At 54.8% G+C, this 20,661-nt stretch overlaps 1 protein-coding gene across 1 annotated transcript; it reads right to left on the bottom strand.

Annotated features, from left to right (window-relative positions):
* Positions 1-1,147: 1,147 nt before the first annotated feature.
* On the bottom strand, positions 1,148-14,731 carry LOC119112205 (uncharacterized). The gene is made up of 3 exons (XM_037236299.1): positions 13,401-14,731; positions 6,257-6,370; positions 1,148-2,043 (listed from the first exon to the last, which is right to left on the bottom strand). The coding sequence occupies exons 1-3, from the start codon at positions 14,036-14,038 to the stop codon at positions 1,872-1,874; spliced, it is 924 nt and encodes a 307-aa protein (XP_037092194.1). The 5' UTR covers positions 14,039-14,731; the 3' UTR covers positions 1,148-1,871.
* Between the last annotated feature and the right edge of the window lie 5,930 nt (positions 14,732-20,661).

Here is a 20,661-nt window from a genome sequence, read left to right as displayed (position 1 = left end):
CGCCATGCATGCATAAATGGCCTACAAATAGTCGCACATATTTGCGGGCGTGTGGGTGAGAAACTAGAGAGCTTGAGATTTCAAAGAGAATGTTCCACATCTGAATATATTGAGAGCAAGCTGCCGATGTAATGATTTAAGCTCACTTTTGGGTATTGGTATACTTTTAAGTTGAACAGACCGCTTCAGACAACACAATATCTCTATCAAGTAAATACGCTCATGCAAATGAGCATTCTGAAACGACAATACCATGATTATAAATCAATGCATCCATTTGTCTTTGTCGTGTGTGGTTCATCGTTCATTCACCATGGAAATCTGAAGTATTTCATGACAAACACGTGAGACGGTCTCTTATGATTTATCGGATGCTATCAAAAGCTATTGAAAATCGAACATCAGCTCATGGTATAAGGAAGCAAGCTGTTACTGCATGCCTCTGAAAATAATTGATTTTGTATTGGTTTGGCTTCTCACGAATCCAGCCCACAGCCGCTCATGGGCGATTTGTATCCCACGCTATTGCCACGTTATCATTGTTGCTATCGTTATCACTGGCTATTTTGTAAGAGGTGCGTGCAAATATTCTTCCAGAATCACCCATCTAAAAACTTTAACCGACCTACGTTCCCTGCACAGGTACATCACTGGTTTTACATTTATTGTCGATGCATTGCGTGAATTGAGCTAAGCCTTGAGATACAGTGGATGACAAGAAACACTAGACGCACACACTGATCAACTACTTACACATGCACACACTTCCACCGCGTGGCCTGGGCACGCTGCCTGGGAAACGCTAGCAGTAACAGGACCAAGGCGAGGCCGGGAGCGGCGAGCGCTGCTCAGTGTTCATGCCCGACTCGTCGATACAGTGAAGTCGCTGCCATATGAGAACGAATGTGAATGCGTGGCGCTGCACGACATGACCTAATCCGTATGTGTCTAAAACAGCAGAAAGGTGATGTCGGTTGTTCCGCATACCCAGTAACAGGAGTCGATAAGCTGACATATAATGACTATGCAGAGGAAAATAACAAGAATTTTACGCTCGCAATCTAAGCAGTCCTTAAACGTATATATATATATATATATATATATATATATATATATATATATATATATATATATATGAGCCATGGGTTTTCCTCAGCGCTCACACATAAAGCCACACGGACGGTGCACTTTCAAACCGTTTTTCTGGACGGATTTATAATATTATGAGCATAAGGTTTTTGCCTCTGCATGCATCACCATGTTGCTCATCCCATTAGCGTTATCTTACATTCGGCATATCATGACGTCCAAGAGTATTGAAGTGCGTGGTCGGTAGAAAATGTTATGCACACCAACAGGTCGACAAAGAATCAATTCGCTCAGTTACTAGCATGTCTATCTGCCAGCAGGGTTGCGACAGCATCGATTTGAGACATGCGTGTGCTCACTGCACTGAAGGACCAAACGATGCATCAGCATCCAGCCCCGCACAATTCATTCGCGCGCGTGCAGCGTCGGACATGTATCAATACAATGTTTGCGACTGCGCACGGCCCTTTGACGAGCGATTTTCCCAGACATGCAGTGCACCGACGCCGGCGGTGGACCGCGAAATCCTTGCACGTAGACAACCAACGCCGCCGCCCACTCTCCCACATGATATACGTCGGCACCTGGTTCCCATGAGTAGGCACTTCAGCGTCTCGGAAAACGCGTGGTTCGGGGACCATTGCGCTGCGAGGCGGCGGCAGCTGCTTCGAGGCGGGAATCGTATCTGCTTCGCGGCGGGAGCAGCAGCCGCTTCTCGGCGGGGACAGAAGCTGCTCCGTGATGAGAGGCGGCAGCTGCAGCGCAGTGAGGGGCGGGAGGTGCTACGATGCGCTCTGCACATCGGCCTGGAACTGCTCCTCGAGGTCACCCTCCACTCCGAAGTCGTCGTTGCGGAAGAGCCAGTCGACCGACTGCGAGCAGGCAATGGCGTCCTCGTCGTGCAGGCAGGACAGCATCGACTGGTCGAACCGCGTCTGCTTGCCGCAGAAGAAGCTGCCGGGAAGAGCGGGTAAGGCTACCGGAAAGACACGTAATGGTAGTCAACCGCACACCTGTGGGATGGAACCCTACAACAACAACAACAATAAAATCTACAACAATCCTCCTCCGAAGCACCGGAAGGGGCGGTTCCTGGAACCGCCCCTTCGAACCTGACATCAGACGGTTCCTGGAACCGTTCCTTCGAACCTGACATCAGATAGCGGGCTCATGATTTGCTTTTGATACTTCATATCGTCTGACACTAATTCCATAATTTTCGATCGCCCGTAGATCCACAGCATCGGTCGCACAGATTGGTGCTTGGTGCACCGGTGCGCGCATTTAATTTACATGGAATGCAGAGCCAGGCAGCTGTGAGTCGTGACTCAATATGGACACTGCGGCACTTAAGTCATCCCAAAGCGGCCTCGCATTCCAAGCATATCCACAACTAACGTCGCTTCGCCTCCCACCTCGGGAGCTCCGTGAGAAACACGGTCACGAAATCCCGTCAGTCAGTGTCACAAACAGAGGGGCACGCCTGTTGTGGAAGGTCAATCGGCCCATTGCGGTCTAGAAGGCCGCACTGGTGGCAGAGTTATCTTGCTCAACGAACCCATGGCCAGGACGGATTTGCAATAAGACAGTTGCAACGGTGTTCAAGGCCGGAGTATGCGGATACAAAGTAGCGGACAATGAAGATTGACGATGTTCGCCAGAAGCGATACACAAAACATTCAGTCGCTCACAAGCTGTGTGTGATAGTTGAATAATTATTTTTGGGACGACTTGAATCAGAAGATATTTTCATATCACGGCCAATCGCGGGCACTGATAGATGGTGACGATGAAGAGGCTCCATCAATAAACGTGACGAGGAGGCAACTTGATTCATGGGTACTTGGTAGAATCAACTGTATCGCTAGCACCTTTAAAACGGCTTCATGATCTGTTTTGTAAGCAAGACGGGTCGTTTTCATGTCGATTGGGCACAGCCGCATGGTTTGGGACTGGTGTCAACAAACAAAAAGACATGACATCGCGTCGCGCCTCCGATCGCCCGTTAAATATGAGCACGATACGATCCACGCAGGGTCCCGATGATAACGCTTTCTACAAGCCAGAGAAGAACAACCACGCTCCGTACACCCACGTGTGTAAAAACTACCACAAAAACACCACCGGCTGGAGAGCCGGCTGCTCGGCGCAGGCGCCTCCGGTACTGCTTCGTGGCGCGCCACCCACGCAAAAGCGCCACCCCTGCACGCCCAGTTACGGCGTTTCGTGCATTTGCAGCGGCGATGCCGCCCTGGCTCACGCGAGCCGCCGGACCTCTGTGACTCAGCGTGCTTGCTTCACCCATCCCAAGATACGAGCCGTAAGCTGGTGGATCGGAGCTGAGCTGAGCTGACGCTGAGTCAGAGCTCTGTTCCACCAGCTTGCGGATCAGAGCTCTGACTCAGCGTGCCTGTTTCAACCACCCCAAGATAGGAGTCGTAAGCTGGTGGATCAGAGCCCTGACTAAGCTGCTTGCCTCGCCCACCCCACGATGCGAGACGTAAGGTGGTGGATCAGAGCTCTGACTCAGCGTGCCTGCTCCACCCACCCCAAGATACGAGCCGTAAGCTGGTGAATCGGAGCTCTTACTAAGCGTGCCTGCTTCACCCACCTCGCCCACCCCACGATCCCAGACGTAAGCCAGCGGATCAGAGCTCTGACTTAGCGTGCTCGCTTCGCCTGCCCCACAATCCGAGCCGTCAGCTGGCGGACCGGGTCGGCGGGCAGCCGGCGGCGGACAGGGCCCGTGCGAATCGCGCCCGCCTACGGGTTGGAGAGGGGCTGGGAGTGGCCGGCCTGAGCCACCCAGACACGCAACCGGCAGCAGGAGATGGTACCGCCGGGGGCGGGGAGAGGGCAGGGCAGGGCCACGCGACGGCTCCGAGACGCGCCCGGCCTATTGCAGGGCCGGCGCATTAGCATGGCAGTCGCGTTTCCCGGTGTTGCAAGAGGGGACGCTGTGCTTGGTGATTTATCTGTCGTTTGGCGGGCGCCGGCGCCTGTGGACGGTCACCGGCGGCGGAGCGCGCGGCGCTGCGGCGCGACGTGAGGCTGGAGGCCGCACCGCTCGTGACGCGGGACAAAAGGCGCGGCGTCCCGACGAGACGTGTCATTTTATTGCAGAGGCAGGAGAGTTCCGCTCTAGCTTTTCTTAACGCCGTCACAAACGCCGCGCGCGGCGGCAACATTGCGTCAAGCCCTGTTGCAGGACTGGGCGTGCAGCGTTCGCCGTCGTTGCCACAGCCAGGCGTCAACGAGGCCGTCGCGTTATCACCTGTGAACTTCTCAGGCGGCCGAACCGCCTGAGGCGCCGACCGCGACCCGACGCCGCTGGAGACGCCGGCGGTGCGGCCGGGGACGGCTGACCCAGTTCGGGGGAGGCCGTCCCGCCTCCGGTCGCCCGACGACGCCGCCCTCGGTCGGCCGAACATTGCCGGCTGACGGCCCGTGAAATCGGCAGGCGGTGCTGGTGCGTGGTGCAACACTGCGCCGGGCCCGGCCGGCCTGGCGGCGGCCCCGGGCCCACCGGCGTCCCCTCTCACGGCACGGAGCCCCGCCGGCCAGCGGCGAGCAGTCGGCGGCCTTCGGAGGGCCAGCACCTCTGCGACGGAGCCTGGTGGCTGGGAGGAGTCGCCGCCAGAGGCGGGACAGTCGGGCGACACCGGAAACATCCCTTTCCGGTGTCGCTCACGCCGGCGTCAGGAGAACAGCCTTGTGTTCCGCTGCCTCTCGCGCAATGTTGGGATGCTGACTCTCACGTGGCTGACCTAGACCTTCACATGTGCCTCCCATGATCACGAGCTCGATATGCTTCCCGGTTATCACGAGATGTTCTTCTCTGCTTCCTTCTGGCACTGGGCCAAACGCCTATGTCGAGCGACTCTCTCTCTCCCTTTCTTCCGCGTTTCGGCAAGCAGTCGGGCGGCGCCCAGGCGCGCACCTGGGCGAGTCGGCACGACTTTCCAGGGCGCGCCTCTACCGTGAAGGTGCGGTTCGTGGTTACCGCAGGTCAACGGGTTCCCACGGATCTCAGCGCAGAATGCGCTCCAGACAAGGTTCTGGTGGAACAGCGGAGCTGCAAGCGCGCTGCAACACTGGAGCGTAACTTTTACGCACGCCTGACTTTCAGCAAGCTGGTGCGCAGTTTTTCGCGGGAAATTACGCATCGAATACAGCAGCGCGCACTTTTCCCATTTACGTCTTGGGTGTGAAGTTGTTACAAATGTTCCTTGCACCAAGACAACATTCATTCTAATTTTTAGTGAGATGGTTATTGATCAAGTCTAGAAGAACAAAAGCGCTGCCGCCAAACAATGTGTTGCCTCGAACCATGTTGATATGCGAAACTGATTGCATGCAGTTTAAACAAGGTCGGCCTTACGCAGTTAGACATGCAAATGAATATGCGGTCTTAAGTCAGGGGCCATTCGGCTCTCAAATTGATTTCAGCCCAGCCATTCCTTATCTGTAAATAACAATCCATGTATGATGATGTCAAATACATACACCAGTGCAGGAGCATACCGGAGCATCGACAAAGTTAACTTCCTCCCCCCAAAAAGCTGTTCCTTATCACTGTGTGTTATGCTTTGCTGCTTCTCAATTTCTTATCACGGTTCATTTCTTACCGTGAACGAAGTCTTCCGACAAAACACTGTATGCTCACACCCATCAATGAAAAATGTTCCCCCGTTTGCCGAATGATTCTTAAAGTCCTACCGGAAACCGTTGAGCGTCTTCCACGGACGTTATGATTTTTGACTTTAAGATAGCTGAACAATGAATGAACAAAACGTTGCAAGAATGTGGAGAGTTTGTGTAAAACGCTACAACCGTGCCAGGCAAAGCCGGTCAAATTGACACGTTGTCGAAGGTTGCAGAAAACCACCTGGCATGCGACCTCCGTCATCATGATGAGACGTAAACGTGAAAACGCGCCACCCTTGGCTCTTTTACACTGTCTCCAGTTAAAAGCATAGTGGCATGCAATGTGTCCATAATTTGCAGACGAGAGCACAGAAGAGCACGCGCTGCACTGGCAGCGCGGACACACGCTCGCTGAACTGTTCTGGAACAACTCTAGACGTGCTCCTGAGCTGCAGCTGAGCGCCCAGCTCCAACTCGTGATCCAGCCGGGGGCGATGCATGTGTGCGGTTGGGCCCTCACCTGTACCGCGTGTAGAATATACTGTCCCCGGACACGTCGACTGGCTGGCAGATGTGGAAGATTCTGCAGTCGTTGGCCATGTCCGCGTAGTAGCCGTAGGGCTTGCCCTCGCACCTGCGGACGGCAGAGCGTCACGGGTCAGCGACATCAGGTATCTCCGTCATGGATGTGCTGGACCTGTCGGTGGGGGGCGATCCGGTGCGTTCTCGGCGGCAGGTCCGCACTTCGACGAAGTGAAACAGCGTAGTACGGCCGCGTAAACAGCGTAGTACTCCGGCACGAAAGAATGCTCGCGTGAGAGATAATCTCGGCAAATTTGTGCCTCTGCGGTCGTTGCGATTTAAATCTCATTCGTCTCATGCGCAAATGCTGGCGTGAATACCAAAGTTCTCAGTCGCCATGGACGATGCACCTTGTCATTATTGCGCAACGCCCTGTGTCACGACATCCGGCGGGGCGATCAAGAGTTAGTGCGGCGATGCAGCGCTCGCTTATTACTACACTCATCCTTTAACGAGCGACTCACGCGCGTGGATAAATATGGCGGTAACGAGCGGTTTGATAGATAATACGTCCCTCGAGGCCGGCGGCAGTGCGTTCGAAAGGTGTGAAAAAGACTACCCAGTTGGAGCTTGATGTGCCAAAAAATAACGCCGTGGCTTAATGTGGGTGCAAATTCTGCCTGTGGTTTGCGAAATATTGGAGAGAAGCGGCGGCCAGTCAGGCCGGGTAGAAATTGCTACAGTAAATAGCTGGGTGTGCAAGTCATCGATAAATTTGCATAATTCGACGCGTCAGGTCATCCCGTGACTGGCTAGTTATCTCATCCGCCGCTTTCCGCAGAGAAAATCAAAAGAGAAGTGAAGCAATGGCTCCAATGGCTAACACCCCTGCATGACTGGTACCGCCTCCCAATGATGGCGCGTGACGTAACATCCGGGCGCCGTGGGCCGTGCTCTGCGCGTGACGTCACCATGAGGAGTGCCAGGAAGAGGATGCATCGACGTATGGACGCCCCCGCCTCCGAGCTGGCTGTTGCAGAGGTGGGCTTTCTTCTGATTTACATTTGTGGGGCAGAGAACCGGTGGACCCTGGGCAGGACACAGCTTGCGAAATAAAGATTTGCAAGTGTTGTAACATGTTAACGTGATACAAGTGCTGATTGACCACGAGGGCAAGCGGTAGTTCTTGTCCATAGCCTTAGGATCAGTGCGACTACAGACCAAAACATAGTGCATTATCTTCCAGGGCTAACATTGTACTGTTAAACATACCATGACTCGCCTAGACGCATTGTAAAGTACAGATCACTTTCGCAGCACACAAGCTTGCGGCGGATATATGATGTAAATAGCTGCATTACAAGAAGATGGGCCTTTTTTGGCTTAAAGGGCTGTTGCAGTTGCTTCTTGGCATACGTGTGCCCGGTACTCCCTAAAAATCCCAGGATCCCATTAAAATGCACACCCCATAGGATCCTGATCCATGCTTGAGATCCAGACACATATCAGCTTACTGCTATCGGTAAGGAGCACATGCTTAGTGTTGCAAATACTTAAGCTCATAGCATGGCGCCTGCGCGTGCCATTCATGACTTGGAATGATTCTTTAAACCTTGTGAATGAACAGCAGTATTATATGCGTTTCTTGACTGAACTTGCTTTCTAAACGTAAAACAGCATGGATTAGGAAAACACATCAAGAGGCATCACCCAACCCGTTAAATAAGTACTGCGAACATTCCCAAAAATCGCAGGGAGAAAACAAAGAAAACACAATTTTTGTACTTAGAATAACGTGAAGACGCGCCATTAATTTTCGGGTCGAATGACCACTTTACCGAAGCAACGATTTTCCATATTTCGACAAGCAGGTTAGCAATCGTATGACAATGCAACGCTATTACCTCCAAGTAAACAAGACGATTTTGTGCTGAGTTAGCAGCAACAGCTGGTGACAGTGCCCTGGTCCTGGTGACAGCCCTGGTGATTCACCATCGTAGTGTACGTTTCATAATATATTCATGGCGATGCCGTCTGCGGTAAATGGCTTGGCCGTGCCCCGCGCTCTGTCATGCAATGCCATGACGCTAATAAACGAGAACACCACTTCGTGCAAACCGTGACAAAATATGGTATCAACATGAGAATTAGCAAGGTCAGACGGGCCATGTGAAAACTAGTTAGACACGCTTTGTATCCGCATGTTCGCGGCGACAGTAAGTTGTGTCAAGAACAAGGTCTACACAGAGACAGATTCCGATACATTTACATCCTCAAGGTTCTATTGTTAAATTAGGTGCGCGTCTATCGGGAAAAATCAGAATACCAGACGGCCAGAATTTCGCAACGTCCCTTTTCCCACGGAGCCTGAATACCGATTGGTCAGGGTGGTGCAAGGACCACCGGGCGTCATCCATTCGAGGTGAGGGTGACACAGTGAGTGCGTCCCAGGCGCGGCGCGGTACTGCTCTCCGGCCACACCTCGGTCCGGGCCCAGACAGCACCGGACCCAGACAGCACCGGGCCCACACATCGACCATGGCCGCCAGGCCCGTCCCGGCTCCCGGTGCCGCGGCTCGACCAGGCCCGGTCCGGGAGCGGGGGCGGGGGCGGGGGCGGTCACGGGCCGGGCGAGGACCCCGTCACCCACACGGGCGCGCGGCCCTCTCACCGGGGCAGGCCGGGCGTGTCATCATCCCCGGGTCTCGCAGAGGACGGGCATGGCAGCTAGCTCGTGAGCCCTCTCGAGCGTTCGTGCCCGGACGTCGCCCTCCCAGGCTGAGACTGCGGGTCGCCCGGCACTTGGGAGCACCCGGCGGCGACTGATCCGCGAAATCTGCGGAACAGCACGTCCCACTCATGCCCCCCCCCCCCCCCCCAGCTCCTACGTCTCCACTGGACAAATGTCCTGTCGACGACCGAGGAGTGTGGCGGCGGCCAGGGCTCCCTCAGCGAGGTGAAAGTGTCTGCAGCGGGAGCGACGCACCTGCGCCGGACCCTGGCGTCCCGGGCCGATCCGAGCCCCGGCGGTGGGGCGGACACGTGGCCAGGGTCTCGGCGACGGCGGCCCTCGGGCGGTCAGCGCTGGGTCAGCTCGCACCGGCGTCACGCGCCGTGACCGCGGCCGCCTCGTTACGCCGTCACGCCGGCGGCGCTCTCTCACACCGTCAATGTCACGCTGCAGGCTCGGGCGTGCCGGCGGCGCGGAGTCGCCTGACGAAACGCCCGCCGGGAGTGAGACGTTACGCGCCCCGCCTGGCAGCGGCCGGCGGCCGCCCGACACGCGACCTCGTGTGATCAGTCTGTCGCGTCGTGATTAATCGACGCACCGAGTGACGGAGCGCCGGCGGTCAACTGTGTCACAACGCGGACAGCGTCAATGTCAGCGGCGCCGTCACAGCTCGGCGTTCATTGCGGTCACACCCAGGTGGCGCTGGTCTCGGACGAGTTATGACCGTTAAATGCTCAGTTCAGTACCGGCTGCTCGAATCTTCGGGATGACAAATGTTCCACAGTGAGGCAATAACCGTTCATTTAAGTGGCGAGAAGAAGATGAAACGGCGGGCCAAGTGTTTCAAAACATCGGTGTGATCGAAACGCTGACCATTTAGAGGCGTGCGAAGGTGCCGTTTTCGTTACATCGCTGGTCTTAAATCAACACACTGGTAGAGCTTGCGCTTCTTGCTGCTAGGCTCATTATCTCGTTGACTGTATGGATTGTGTGATGTCATGAGACATTAAGATAAACGAACTGGAGCATGGAGCCAGGCGCTGTATTCAGTCACTTCGTAGCGTAGCTTAATTTGGACACGCAGCTGTTCTCGATCTAGAAGAACACTGCGACACCGTCGCCTTCAAAGTGATGTTGCAGTTACACTTCCTGGTAATAACGGTTTTCACCAGCGAGTCCGGCATGCCCAACAAGCGAGGGTTTCGATTTCAGACCGCTTCTATGCTGACAACAATGCAATGCAATGCGATGCAATGGCAACTGGAAACTTCAGGCCATCCCTGGCGGGTTTCAGCGAGAGGACTCTTTCCACTTCCGCCTGGCTGACCCGTCAGCACGCCGACAGTGCTCTGCAACTGGCTTGCCTCAGACAAAAGGCGAGCATAAAAGTCCCTTGCAACTGTCATGCCTCCCTGTTATCCATCCCCCTCCCCCTGAGTCATTCAGTGAGAGACAAGGTACCGGCTACCACCATTGTCCGCATCCCAGACACCTGGCCTTTGTCAGGGCGAAAAGAAAACAACTGGTTCTCCTACTGTGCTCTGCACGCTTTGTCGCCGAGAGAGCGGACAGCCAGCATTTAATTCTTAACTTCCGACGCATGGCTCTTCTCCACCGAAGGCGCGAGGTCTAGGCATGTTCTGATGTCACGAACGGAGGCTGAAAGGAGAGCGTGTCGCGAGTGTCCTTGAGTTCGATTTCATCGCTCCCATGACCTCATCCCGGTAACCGAACCAGGATGGCATAAAATCCAACGGTCCACCTTTCCAGCACGTCGCTCCCAGACCAGCGCCGAGCGAGCCGCCTCTGATCGGCGGCGGGACGCAATTCCCGCGGTGGTGGAGCAAAAACCCGGCGGCCGGATCGGTCTCGATGCCCGCGGCACCTCCGCCACCAGCGCTGTCCATCTGCGGCTAGAATGCCAAGGACAGTGCGCGTCCTGGCCGGCGGCGGGAGACGCTCGCGCCGCGCGCCGTCCGCCGCTCGCTTCCGACCGCATCGTGATCTCCGGGAGGGGAGATCCGGGCGCCGAAGGCCGGCTATCGGTACCATCCTGCGCCACGCGGTGGAGCGGCGGGACGCGCCGGCCCCAGTCCGACCGACCTTGCACCCACTGGACCGCGAGCGGGGCCCCTGTTACCCCACACCGGCGGGGGGGGGGGGAGGGAGCCCCGGCGCTCCCCGCTCCACCGCGGCCACGCAACCGTCAATACATCGGCCCACGGCTAACCGCATGGCGGTGAAAATTGGAGCATTAGCGTCTCCTTGCAGAGGAGCTAGCCAGCTGGGAATAATTTCACGGCGGCGACAGTGAGCTGGCGAAGCTCTGTTTGAGATGAAAAGGAGCCGCTGGGCTGACGCCGCCGTCCCACGGGGTGTTTCAACACGGGCCATGCTTGCGAATGGCCTGGCATCGTTTGCGTCAACTGTTGTTTGACTCCATTTGGAGATGGACGCAATTAAATGCGCGAGACACAGTGAAGTAATTGTTGATACTCGTGAGGCCCCATTTCATGCCCGGTATCACAGGCGCGAAAGTACCACTTACGTTTTGTCGGGGCGTTGGGGCACGCATCGCGGCTTGAGACGGTCTGCCATATCACTATCTAGCTTTCACTGCCCACCCTGGCGCGTATTAATCACGCGACGCCTAAGCCGTGCGTGGTGGTCCCCGACGTGCGCCGTGACAAACATTATTAAAGCTTGCATCAGATGGCGAATGCGTCATAACAAGTATAGCCAAAAATATGCGTCCTGATTGAAAGAAACAGGCAGCAAAAAACCCTGAAAGATACCCTTTTTACATGATTTTTGGCCTTTTGCGCACGGCCATAGGCTCCTCCGGAGGCCTCTGCCTTGAGCATGCGCGGCGCCCCCTACACTGCATAGATCTACCTGAACAGCACGAGGCAACGAATGGTTACCCCGCTTTGTTGAGCTTGAGATGATGCCGCATTTGAGCAGCATAAGAAGCAAGCATTCTCATCAGGCGTTTCAAACATTATACTTTTGGCTCATCATTCGAGTGCCAAAAACTGCAATCATCGTGTCGAGAAAGTATACAACTTCGAGCCGAGGAAATTTTCTGTCTGCCGCCAACGCTCACATATTTAATCGGTGTTTCTAAAAACCCTTCAGCATTCTTGCAAGCAGTATTTTGTGCCAACACAACATTCGTTCTTAAGATCAGTTGTTCGACGCGTACCAGGACCATTACGAATCCACCATACGAACCAACCGAGGAAACAGGTTTGAAACTGGCGAATCATGTTTATGCATCTAATACCCAAAATAGCTTATGTCAAAGTGATGTTACTTATCATTTAAGTAACTCATGCACATAACGTGGGCAAACCCAGTCAAAAGACATATTCAACAGCAGCCTTAACGTCAAAAAGACCACTGCATTTGATTTCACCAGTTGCAGCTATGACGCGCCCCTGAATGCGGCATGAGCGCATGATCGATGTTATCTTACCGGCACCCATGCGTGGTGGGGCGGGGTAACCAGCGAGATTCCGTTACGACTTACAGCTGTTTGTAGACGATGTCGGATGATAAAGCATATGTGGACAGACCTCCTTTGTAAGCAAACGCAAGCGCTGATCACAAGAACAAAATTTTCTCGGTTCGGTTTAATTTGCATGCATATTGCTTGCATTTAAACCATACCAAAAATTATCAGCGCTCGCTGCCAGCCGACTGGAGCCGATTCCAGCCCCACAGCAAGCTGACCACGCCTCAGAGCTTATAAGGAATTCCTTGCCAAACCCACAAGCCTTCGAGCTGCCTTATCAGATGCAGGACGCTCGTCAGGATACGCCGAGTGTGCGCACATAGAACGTGCTCCTTTTATGCCAGTTGTTGATATAATCGCGCCTCAAACGTTGTTTGAGAAACCCAGTACCTACGAAATTTCATTGCTTCAGCATACTGTATGAATCCAATAGCTAATATCCTGCCAACGATCTCACATTAAATTTGACGAAACAGGCTACAGGGCACGTGCCACTTCGCTCGAACTACACCAGCTGGCGACTCACACGGGGCTAGCACAGCTCATCCCATACGAACTCCGCTTGACATGACGAGCATGGAGGCGATAAGGGTGCGACGAAAGTCGTTTAGCAGATTCATTCATCTGCCGTCTCCCCGGGACACCAAACTGATATGAAAAGCCTTACGCCTGTGCATAGGAAAATAGCAAGGACAATGTCGTATACATATCCCTTGTGGTTTCCCGTCGCACAGGCGCAAGGCTTTCCACATCAGTTGGATGTCCCGGAGCCACGCGTAGATGAATGATTCTGTGAAATAATTCTTTGAAATACCGCATTCATATCCTCCAACTCACTAACAGTTGCACTTGGCTCCAACGCGGCACCGCTGCTGCGGAAGGCCCGGTACTCACGAGAAGCCGGGCTTGATGTCGGCGCTGCTGAAGACGGGGTCGCTGACGACCACCTCCTCCCGGAAGGTCGGCAGACGCGTGTCAAAGCCCCTCAGGTGCGACGAGCGCGTGATCTGGCCGTTCTTCTGCGCGAACTCGAACACGGGCGCGCTGCCGAGGGCCTGCGGCACCTTCGCCGGCTGGGAGGCGGCTCCCCGGGAGGCGGCTCCCCGGGAGGCGGCCTCCCCCAGAGAGCGACCGGAGCCCGCCCTCTGCGACGTTGACGACGCTGGGCGCCTCTGCGACGAGGTGCGGTCGGCGGCGACCGTGGGTCTTGGTGCCGGCCGACGCGTCTCCGGGCGGAAGGTGGGCCGCGGAGTCACCGCCGCGGCCGGACTTGTGGCGATCGACTGCACCAGCGTGCTGGCCTCGGTGGCGGTCGTGCCGAAGGAGAAGGCGCCCGCCTGTCCACCGAGGGCTGACGGAGGGGCGCCGCGGCTGAAGGTCGACACAGAGCCGGGCAGACTGGAGGGACCCGGATTGGAGCCGAAGAAGCGCGCGGCCTCAGTGAGCACGGCCGGCGCCGAAGTGGGGGTGTTCGGGGAGAAGGCCGACGTGAAGGACAGCGCCGTGGGGAAGGTGGATCGCGGCGTCGTCATCGGCAGCAGAGACGGCTGCTGGTTCACGGAACTGGACGCTGGCTGAGAGGTCCGCTGGCTGAAGGGGCCGAAGGTTTGCTGACTAAAAGGGCGGAAGGTTGGCTGAGATACTGGGCTGGCGGGACGGAATGTTGGCTGAAAGGTTTGCTGGTTGATGGGGCGGAAGGTTGGCCGAGAGGTTGGCTGGTTAATGGGACGGAAATTGGAAGCCGTGGTTTGGCCCGTACCGAAGCTGAACCCACCAGACGGTGTAAAGCGGACATTATTGACCGGCTGTCCACGCGTATTGAACGTGGACGCTGGTGCGCCGGGCTGCAAGGAGTTGGAGCTAAAGGAGCTAGTCGAGGAGGACCCAAGTCTAGTCGAGGACCCAAGGCTGCGTGATTGGGAGGCGGACGACGGGCTAACCGAGCCGAATGAGTCCTTGCTCAGCAACGCGGTTGTGAAGTCAGCCGGGGGTTGTCTAGTGGAGGGTATGCCGTCAAAAGTCGTTACTCCTCCCGTGCCAGTGCTGTCAAAGTCCGTGCCAAAAGCAAAGCTCCCGAAGTTAGAGACGCCTTGTGCTTGTTGCCGGGTGGTGAAAATGGTGCTAGGAGTTGGTGGTGCGGGGCTAAAGCCTTGAACCCCAGGGCTACTTCCAAAGAAGGTGGCCGTTGGTGGTGTGACACGGCTCAATCCTTGACTTCCAATGCTATTACCGAGGAGTTTGTCGGCGTGGCTGTGGAAGTGGGCTGGAATGTCGCGGGGAAGGTGGGTTGAGGGACACCGGGCGAGGAGAGTACCAGCGGATGGTCGTGGGCCTTCCCGATCCAAAGCCCAGGTTTCTGGACGGTGCGATGGGGCTGGAAGCCACCGGAGGCGGTCGCTGGGGCGACGCTGGGCCTTATGGTGGCAGACGTGGCCCGAAGTCGAAGGAGCTGGGCAGAACGCGAAGGGAAAGTGCGCTGCGCGTTGCTGTCCAGACTGCTGGTGAATGTGAACCTGCCGGGGCCGAACGTCTGTACCGTCGAGGCTCCGCCGCCGGCGTCGATCACGACGATACGTGTAGTGGTGGGTGGCGGCGGTCGTCGACGTTGTCGTGGTCGGTTGCCCGAACTGGGACGGCGTTAACGAGCCGTACGGACGCCGCCGCCTGGCAACTGGCTTCGGGACGTTCCCGGCCTGGCGCCGCTGCTGTCGCTGCACTGCTGCTGTCGCTTGACCTGCGTGCGGCGCCTGGGGGCCCCCGCCCCTCGAGACGGTGGATCCGCCGGTCGTGTCCGCTGCCCGCCTCGAGTACCGGAGGACGTCACAGTCCGGCTGCCGCCTCGGGCCGAGCCTTCGAACCAACGGACGGCGGCGCAGCACATCCTGCGTCGACGTCGATACGGGACTGGTGCCGGAATCGACGGTGTTCTCGGACGGAGATGGGCCGCTTCCCGCTTGGACTGCTGCTGTCCAAAGCTGTTCCAGCAGGCGGCTGCGAACCATCGCTCGCGCCAGAAGCGGATGAAGATGCAGTTCTGGGCCCGGAAGCTGTGGACTTTGTAAACGCAAAACGCTGAGGTGTCTGCGTCGCGGCTCGTCTCTTTCTGGGTGTTTGGAGCGCTAATTGCCGTCGTCCAACTCGTTCTCTCTGATGGGAAGGGCTCAAACGGACTGCTGGTGCTCAAAACCACCAGCGGCTTATCTGTAGGCTCGATGGCTCCGGCGTCTGTCGTTGTCGGAGGGACGGGCGTTACCACGCGTCGCCGGTTGGCGAACTGCCTCCTGGAGTTGTTTCGGGGTCCTTCCTCCGGACTGTCTATCTCTACCTGCACCGCGGAAGATTTTATTTCTTCTCAAAATCTGTGGTGACGTGATATAGTGGTAGGAGACTGTTAGGCAGGTCCTTTTCCGCTAGCTGGTCTGTTTCACCTCAGATTGACGAACTCCTTATTCGCGACATTGCTGTTTTCATCATCCTTGCTGACATTGTCAAAAGTCTTTTTCGTGTCCTCACTGGGATTTATAATCCTCTTGATTTCTTAACCCTGCGACCTGGCCTGAAACGCCTCCTTGAAGGCGTCGCACGGTTCCTTCCCTCCTCTGACCGCTGTTGCTGAACCGGAGCGACTGCGGGAGCCGACTGATGACCTCCTCCTCGTCCGGCACCTGTACCGGTACCGCCTGGATCCTGGCCGGCCGTCGTCTCCTCCCCTTCCGCCCTGGTCCTCTGCTCCAACCTAGCCGTTGCCGATACCGGCCGCTCTCCTCGAGCGCGACGGCGCGAACCAGGTTGCCGAACTCGGCGTCGATATCGTTGATCTCGACGTCCGGGTGGCGCGAACGGTGCGGACCGGTCGTCGGGCGCTGGCTCGGCTGCCGCGCGGCTCGGGCGGGGCGGCGCCGTGGCCGCGGCGTGGTTCGTGCCGAGGGTCGAAGCCCAGGTCCTGAACCCAGCAGGAACGGGGACGGCGTGAAGCGCCTGCTGCCGCGCGACTGGCCGTGCGCCAGCGCCAGCACGAGAGGAACTGCAATAGGATTGCAGGGGGTCAGTCGACTGCAGCCAAAAACAAAACAAAAGAAGCAGTGCGGATAGCAAGCATGTCATGATGCAGACTGGGGGCACGTTCCGCGTTCCGGTTCAAAAACCTCCACATACCCTCCTATGACCTACAACAAGCATGTCCTTCGGCGCGGCGCCCAGACAAGAGCAACGGTCCGTGCCAGGCAGGCGCGGGCGGCGCCAGGCACGCGCCTCTGGAGCACCATGGCTCCAACCGCCGGCCAGTCGTGAGCGTCCCCGTATCTCGGCCCGTCGCATGGCCGCAGCGGGCGATAGTGCCGCCCACGGACAGGTCAGACACATTACCAGCAGGCGATAGCCTCGAATGGCGACACTGGTCGTCATGCTGCTATCACTGCAGTGGCCGGCACTCAGTGGCATGTTTTGTCGGGGAAATACGCAGATGTGGTGCGAGATCGAACCTGGCGACCGCCTTTGCATGTAGGATCGCACAACTTCATCAACGCCTACAAAACGCAGCACAATCGCAGCACAAGCTTAATCGCAAAACAGTGCTGTACAGAACCGCATAAATTGGTCACATTCAAAGAGCGGTGTTATTTTTGTAGTTGTATTTTGTCTATTCATTCTTTACCGATCATCTTGCTTGTTTTAATGGTCTTAGGAGACGCATATCAGTCCACTGATGAGCAAAGGCCAGTTTTCGTTCATCATGCTAACCGTTGTTCGTACCATCATCTCATAATGATAACGATATACCCTTCAATGCATGCGTGAAACTCACATTTGGCATTCAAAACCGTGTCTAACCCTCGTTTCCATTAAATATTTATAATGCCGCACCACCAGGGCAGTTTATATATATAGATATATATAATATATATATATATATATATGTATATATATATTCATATATATATATATGCATGTAGTATTATGCATATATATACATATAAATATGTATATATATATATATATATATATATATATATATATATATATATATATATATACATAAAGGTATGGAAATGCTACGTACTTATAAGAACTGAGGTGCGGTTGAAAATCGAGCTTGTATGGAGTCATTGTAGGCAGTAAAACAAACCTTGAAAGGTATTGGACATGAAAACAAATGTCAAGTCAAAGACGTCGTTCGTTGCGACGTACTCCGCGATATCGTACTGCAGACATTGTATCGCCTGTTTTGCCAGAAGTTTTCTCCTAACGCAGAAAAAAGTTCTGCAAGGTATTGGGCTAAACACGTGCTGGAAGGGGGGGAGTTCCATCTGAAGGTACTTTATGGCAACACTTTCGTCCTAGCATAACGGCCGAAGACAAAGCGTAAGAGTGTCCAAGTGTCCATATTTCAGGTATCCTGCAATCGTTGGTTTTAAAACACTGTTTTTGAAATCAGAATGTTTGTCCCATTCCAGGAAAATGCTATAAGAAAAGCATTTCGGTCGCCTAACTATTATGCAGCAGAACTGTGCTTGATTTTTCTTTATTAGAATACCATCTAACTCAGAATCACAACACACCAGGTGATTCCGACTACAAGCTGAACAAGCATGTCACAAGCCCGGTCTCATTCGGACTTAGGGAGGGAAGTCCCCATTGTGGTATGCGCTCGTGAAGAAAGCTTTTCCGATCGCGACAGCTTAGGACGCAGGCCGTTCTACAGCCGCTACAAAAGCCTGTCTCGGACATCTATGCTGTGACACGACAGGGCGATGAGAAGTGCCACATTTGGTAGAAACATAACCGCGGCCGAAACAGGAATGTATATTAGTTTGGGTTCAGAGGTTTTATACTGAGTTGTCGACCCTCTGTATAATTCAGCATCATTTCATTGTAACCAGTACCAGGAGATACTGGTCACGCGATACTCGTTAAAGGCTATGGTAGTGCAAACATCAGCTATATTGACAGTGCCTGACGTTTGAAGCTACGGTTATGCCCTCAAGTCAAACTCGTGAGCATTAGCCCCGCATGGAACATGGAGTACTGCCAATGCAACCAAGGTTTGCACAATAACATCGCTTAACCATCACCTCCTAGTGTATTGAACGTCGATGACTCAGCATAAGAACTCTGATCTCCCAATGCCGAAAACCCAGAAGCCCTTCTTTCTGACATCAAGTATAGTTATTGTTTATATTCCTAGATGAAACACGTCTATCGACGATTCCGTGCAATAGTATTGCATGCACCTCCACCTCGAACCACGCGAACTCGACCGAGACTCACCGCAACTTGTCTGATTGCGGGGTCGACTTTAACTCCAGCGGGACTGCAACACAAGTATCCCATGCAGGTCCATGTGAGGAATCGGGACCCTGAAGGGGCAGTCTCTGAAGTCTCACACGCGGGATTGTGTCATGAACCAGGACTCTGAAAGGATCCAGATCTCATGCAGGCCTGTGTTATGAATCAGGACCCCGAAGAGGTACCGGTCTTCCATGCAGGCTTGTGTCATGAATCGGGACCCTGAAGAGGCACGGGTCTCCCATGCAGGCCCGTGTCATGAATCGGGACCCTGAAGAGACACGGGTCTCCCACGCAGGCTCGTGTCATGAATCGGGACCCTGAAGAGGCACGGGTCTCCCACGCAGGCTTGTGTCATGAATCGGGACCCTGAAGAGCCCCAGATCTCATGCAGACTTGTATTATGAATCGGGACACTGAAGAGTCGCCAAGCGTGACTAATAACGCAATTAAGATCCTTTCGCTGGGCAGTTATTGGTTACCCTTCATGGCCCAGGTCAAGGCAATACCGCTACCGCGACGAGTATAAGACAGACCGTTCGCGCAGCAACACATACTGCATGCATGATTGCACTGACGTCATTGGAAGAGCACCTAGAGCTTATTCACGGACAAAGGGGGACTCGCGGTTGGTGTCCGCAGGCTATCAAAAATTCCTCAATGGATGCTGGGGTCACATCGCACCAGTTTGCCGGTTTTGCTAACGGACCTGGAACGGCACCTGGGTTAGTGGTGCAGCACCAAGTGCGAAGCTCCAGCACAACGGCTTTTGATGTTAAGAAGTTATTATCGCATCTGTCTGGGCTTAGCCGTCAAAATGGCAACTCTATCATATTGACAGCATTGGTTTTTTTCAAGGCACGTTCACTGTTGAAAGCTAAACTGTGGACGCCCGCTGACGTTTCAAACCATGCAGAGCGACATTTAATGCCTTCGAGAGATGCCTTACCTGCCTTGTGCCTTAGCGGCCCCACGTTAGCGTAACCTGTCATCGTCGGTCATAGGTCATCGCCATTATAATCTGTCCGTACTGTGCGTCAGAATCAATCGGCGAGGAATCGAAAATACTTTGCGCAGCTAGGGGTTTTATGAATCACGACGGAGAGTCAATGTAGCTGTAGTCGGATTTATGATTGTATCTTTCAGACGGAGATCAACTGGTAGGTATGTGGGGGTCCCAGCTTCCATGCCGCACGCAGCCCTGCCCTAATTCATCGGTGTGGACGCCCGGCACCGAGCGGACCCGCAGATAACTAACTGTGTTAGTCTGTTATCACCTCAAAGGCAACATATTGCCACTTAAGTCAGGTCAAGTCTAGATTTAAATGTATCAGCGAGTTTGCAGCCGAAGGCACCATCCGGTGGAGAAGATACTTCAGCGTAATTGGTCACCGGATCCTCAGATGCTATCAATATGTTCGCCTAGGCGCACTGGCTTACCTGCGAGCAATATCCTCTGCATATCTGGACCCCAGTTGTCCCGACCACTGTCACCTGGGAACTCCGCGCCTCACGTTACGCTGGCCAGGTATAATAAAACCTTGCCACAATGCGCCAACTTAGTGCACCGCGACGCCCGACTCAGTGCCGTGGATCCGCGCATGCGCGGCGCGGGCGGTGCCAGCGGAAAGCGAGAGTTCCTTGGTGGCGGGCGGCGTCTGATCGGCGGGGGAAAATAGGTCCGAGGTCGCGTGTTCAGAAGGGCGACTTTCGTGGCAAGAAGTGTGCCCTTAGCATGGCTTTTGCCATTGATCGTCCATGTGAAACCGCCCCTGATTTTGGTGGCGATCGTTGTTATCGGACAGGTATTCACGTTTTCGCGATATATCTGCCTATCCCAATGCTCTTCTTTAGACTTCGCAATGAACTT

This window comes from Pollicipes pollicipes, unplaced genomic scaffold, assembly GCF_011947565.3.
Source record: "Pollicipes pollicipes isolate AB1234 unplaced genomic scaffold, Ppol_2.1 Scaffold_7261;HRSCAF=8764_pilon_pilon_pilon, whole genome shotgun sequence".
NCBI classification, from domain to species: domain Eukaryota; kingdom Metazoa; phylum Arthropoda; class Thecostraca; order Pollicipedomorpha; family Pollicipedidae; genus Pollicipes; species Pollicipes pollicipes.
Note: the sequence above shows the minus strand (reverse complement) of the source record. Positions and strands in the feature narration are given on the sequence as shown.

Coding starts and splice junctions, on each gene's coding strand:
- LOC119112205 (XM_037236299.1), bottom strand. CDS start 14,038: ATGACGACGCCGCGATCCACCTTCCCCACGGCGCTGTCCTTCACGTCG. Junction 6,371..13,400: donor GACATCAAGCCCGGCTTCTC/GTGAGTACCGGG, acceptor TGCCGTCCGCAG/GTGCGAGGGCAAGCCCTACG. Junction 2,044..6,256: donor ATATTCTACACGCGGTACAG/GTGAGGGCCCAA, acceptor TCTTCCCGGCAG/CTTCTTCTGCGGCAAGCAGA.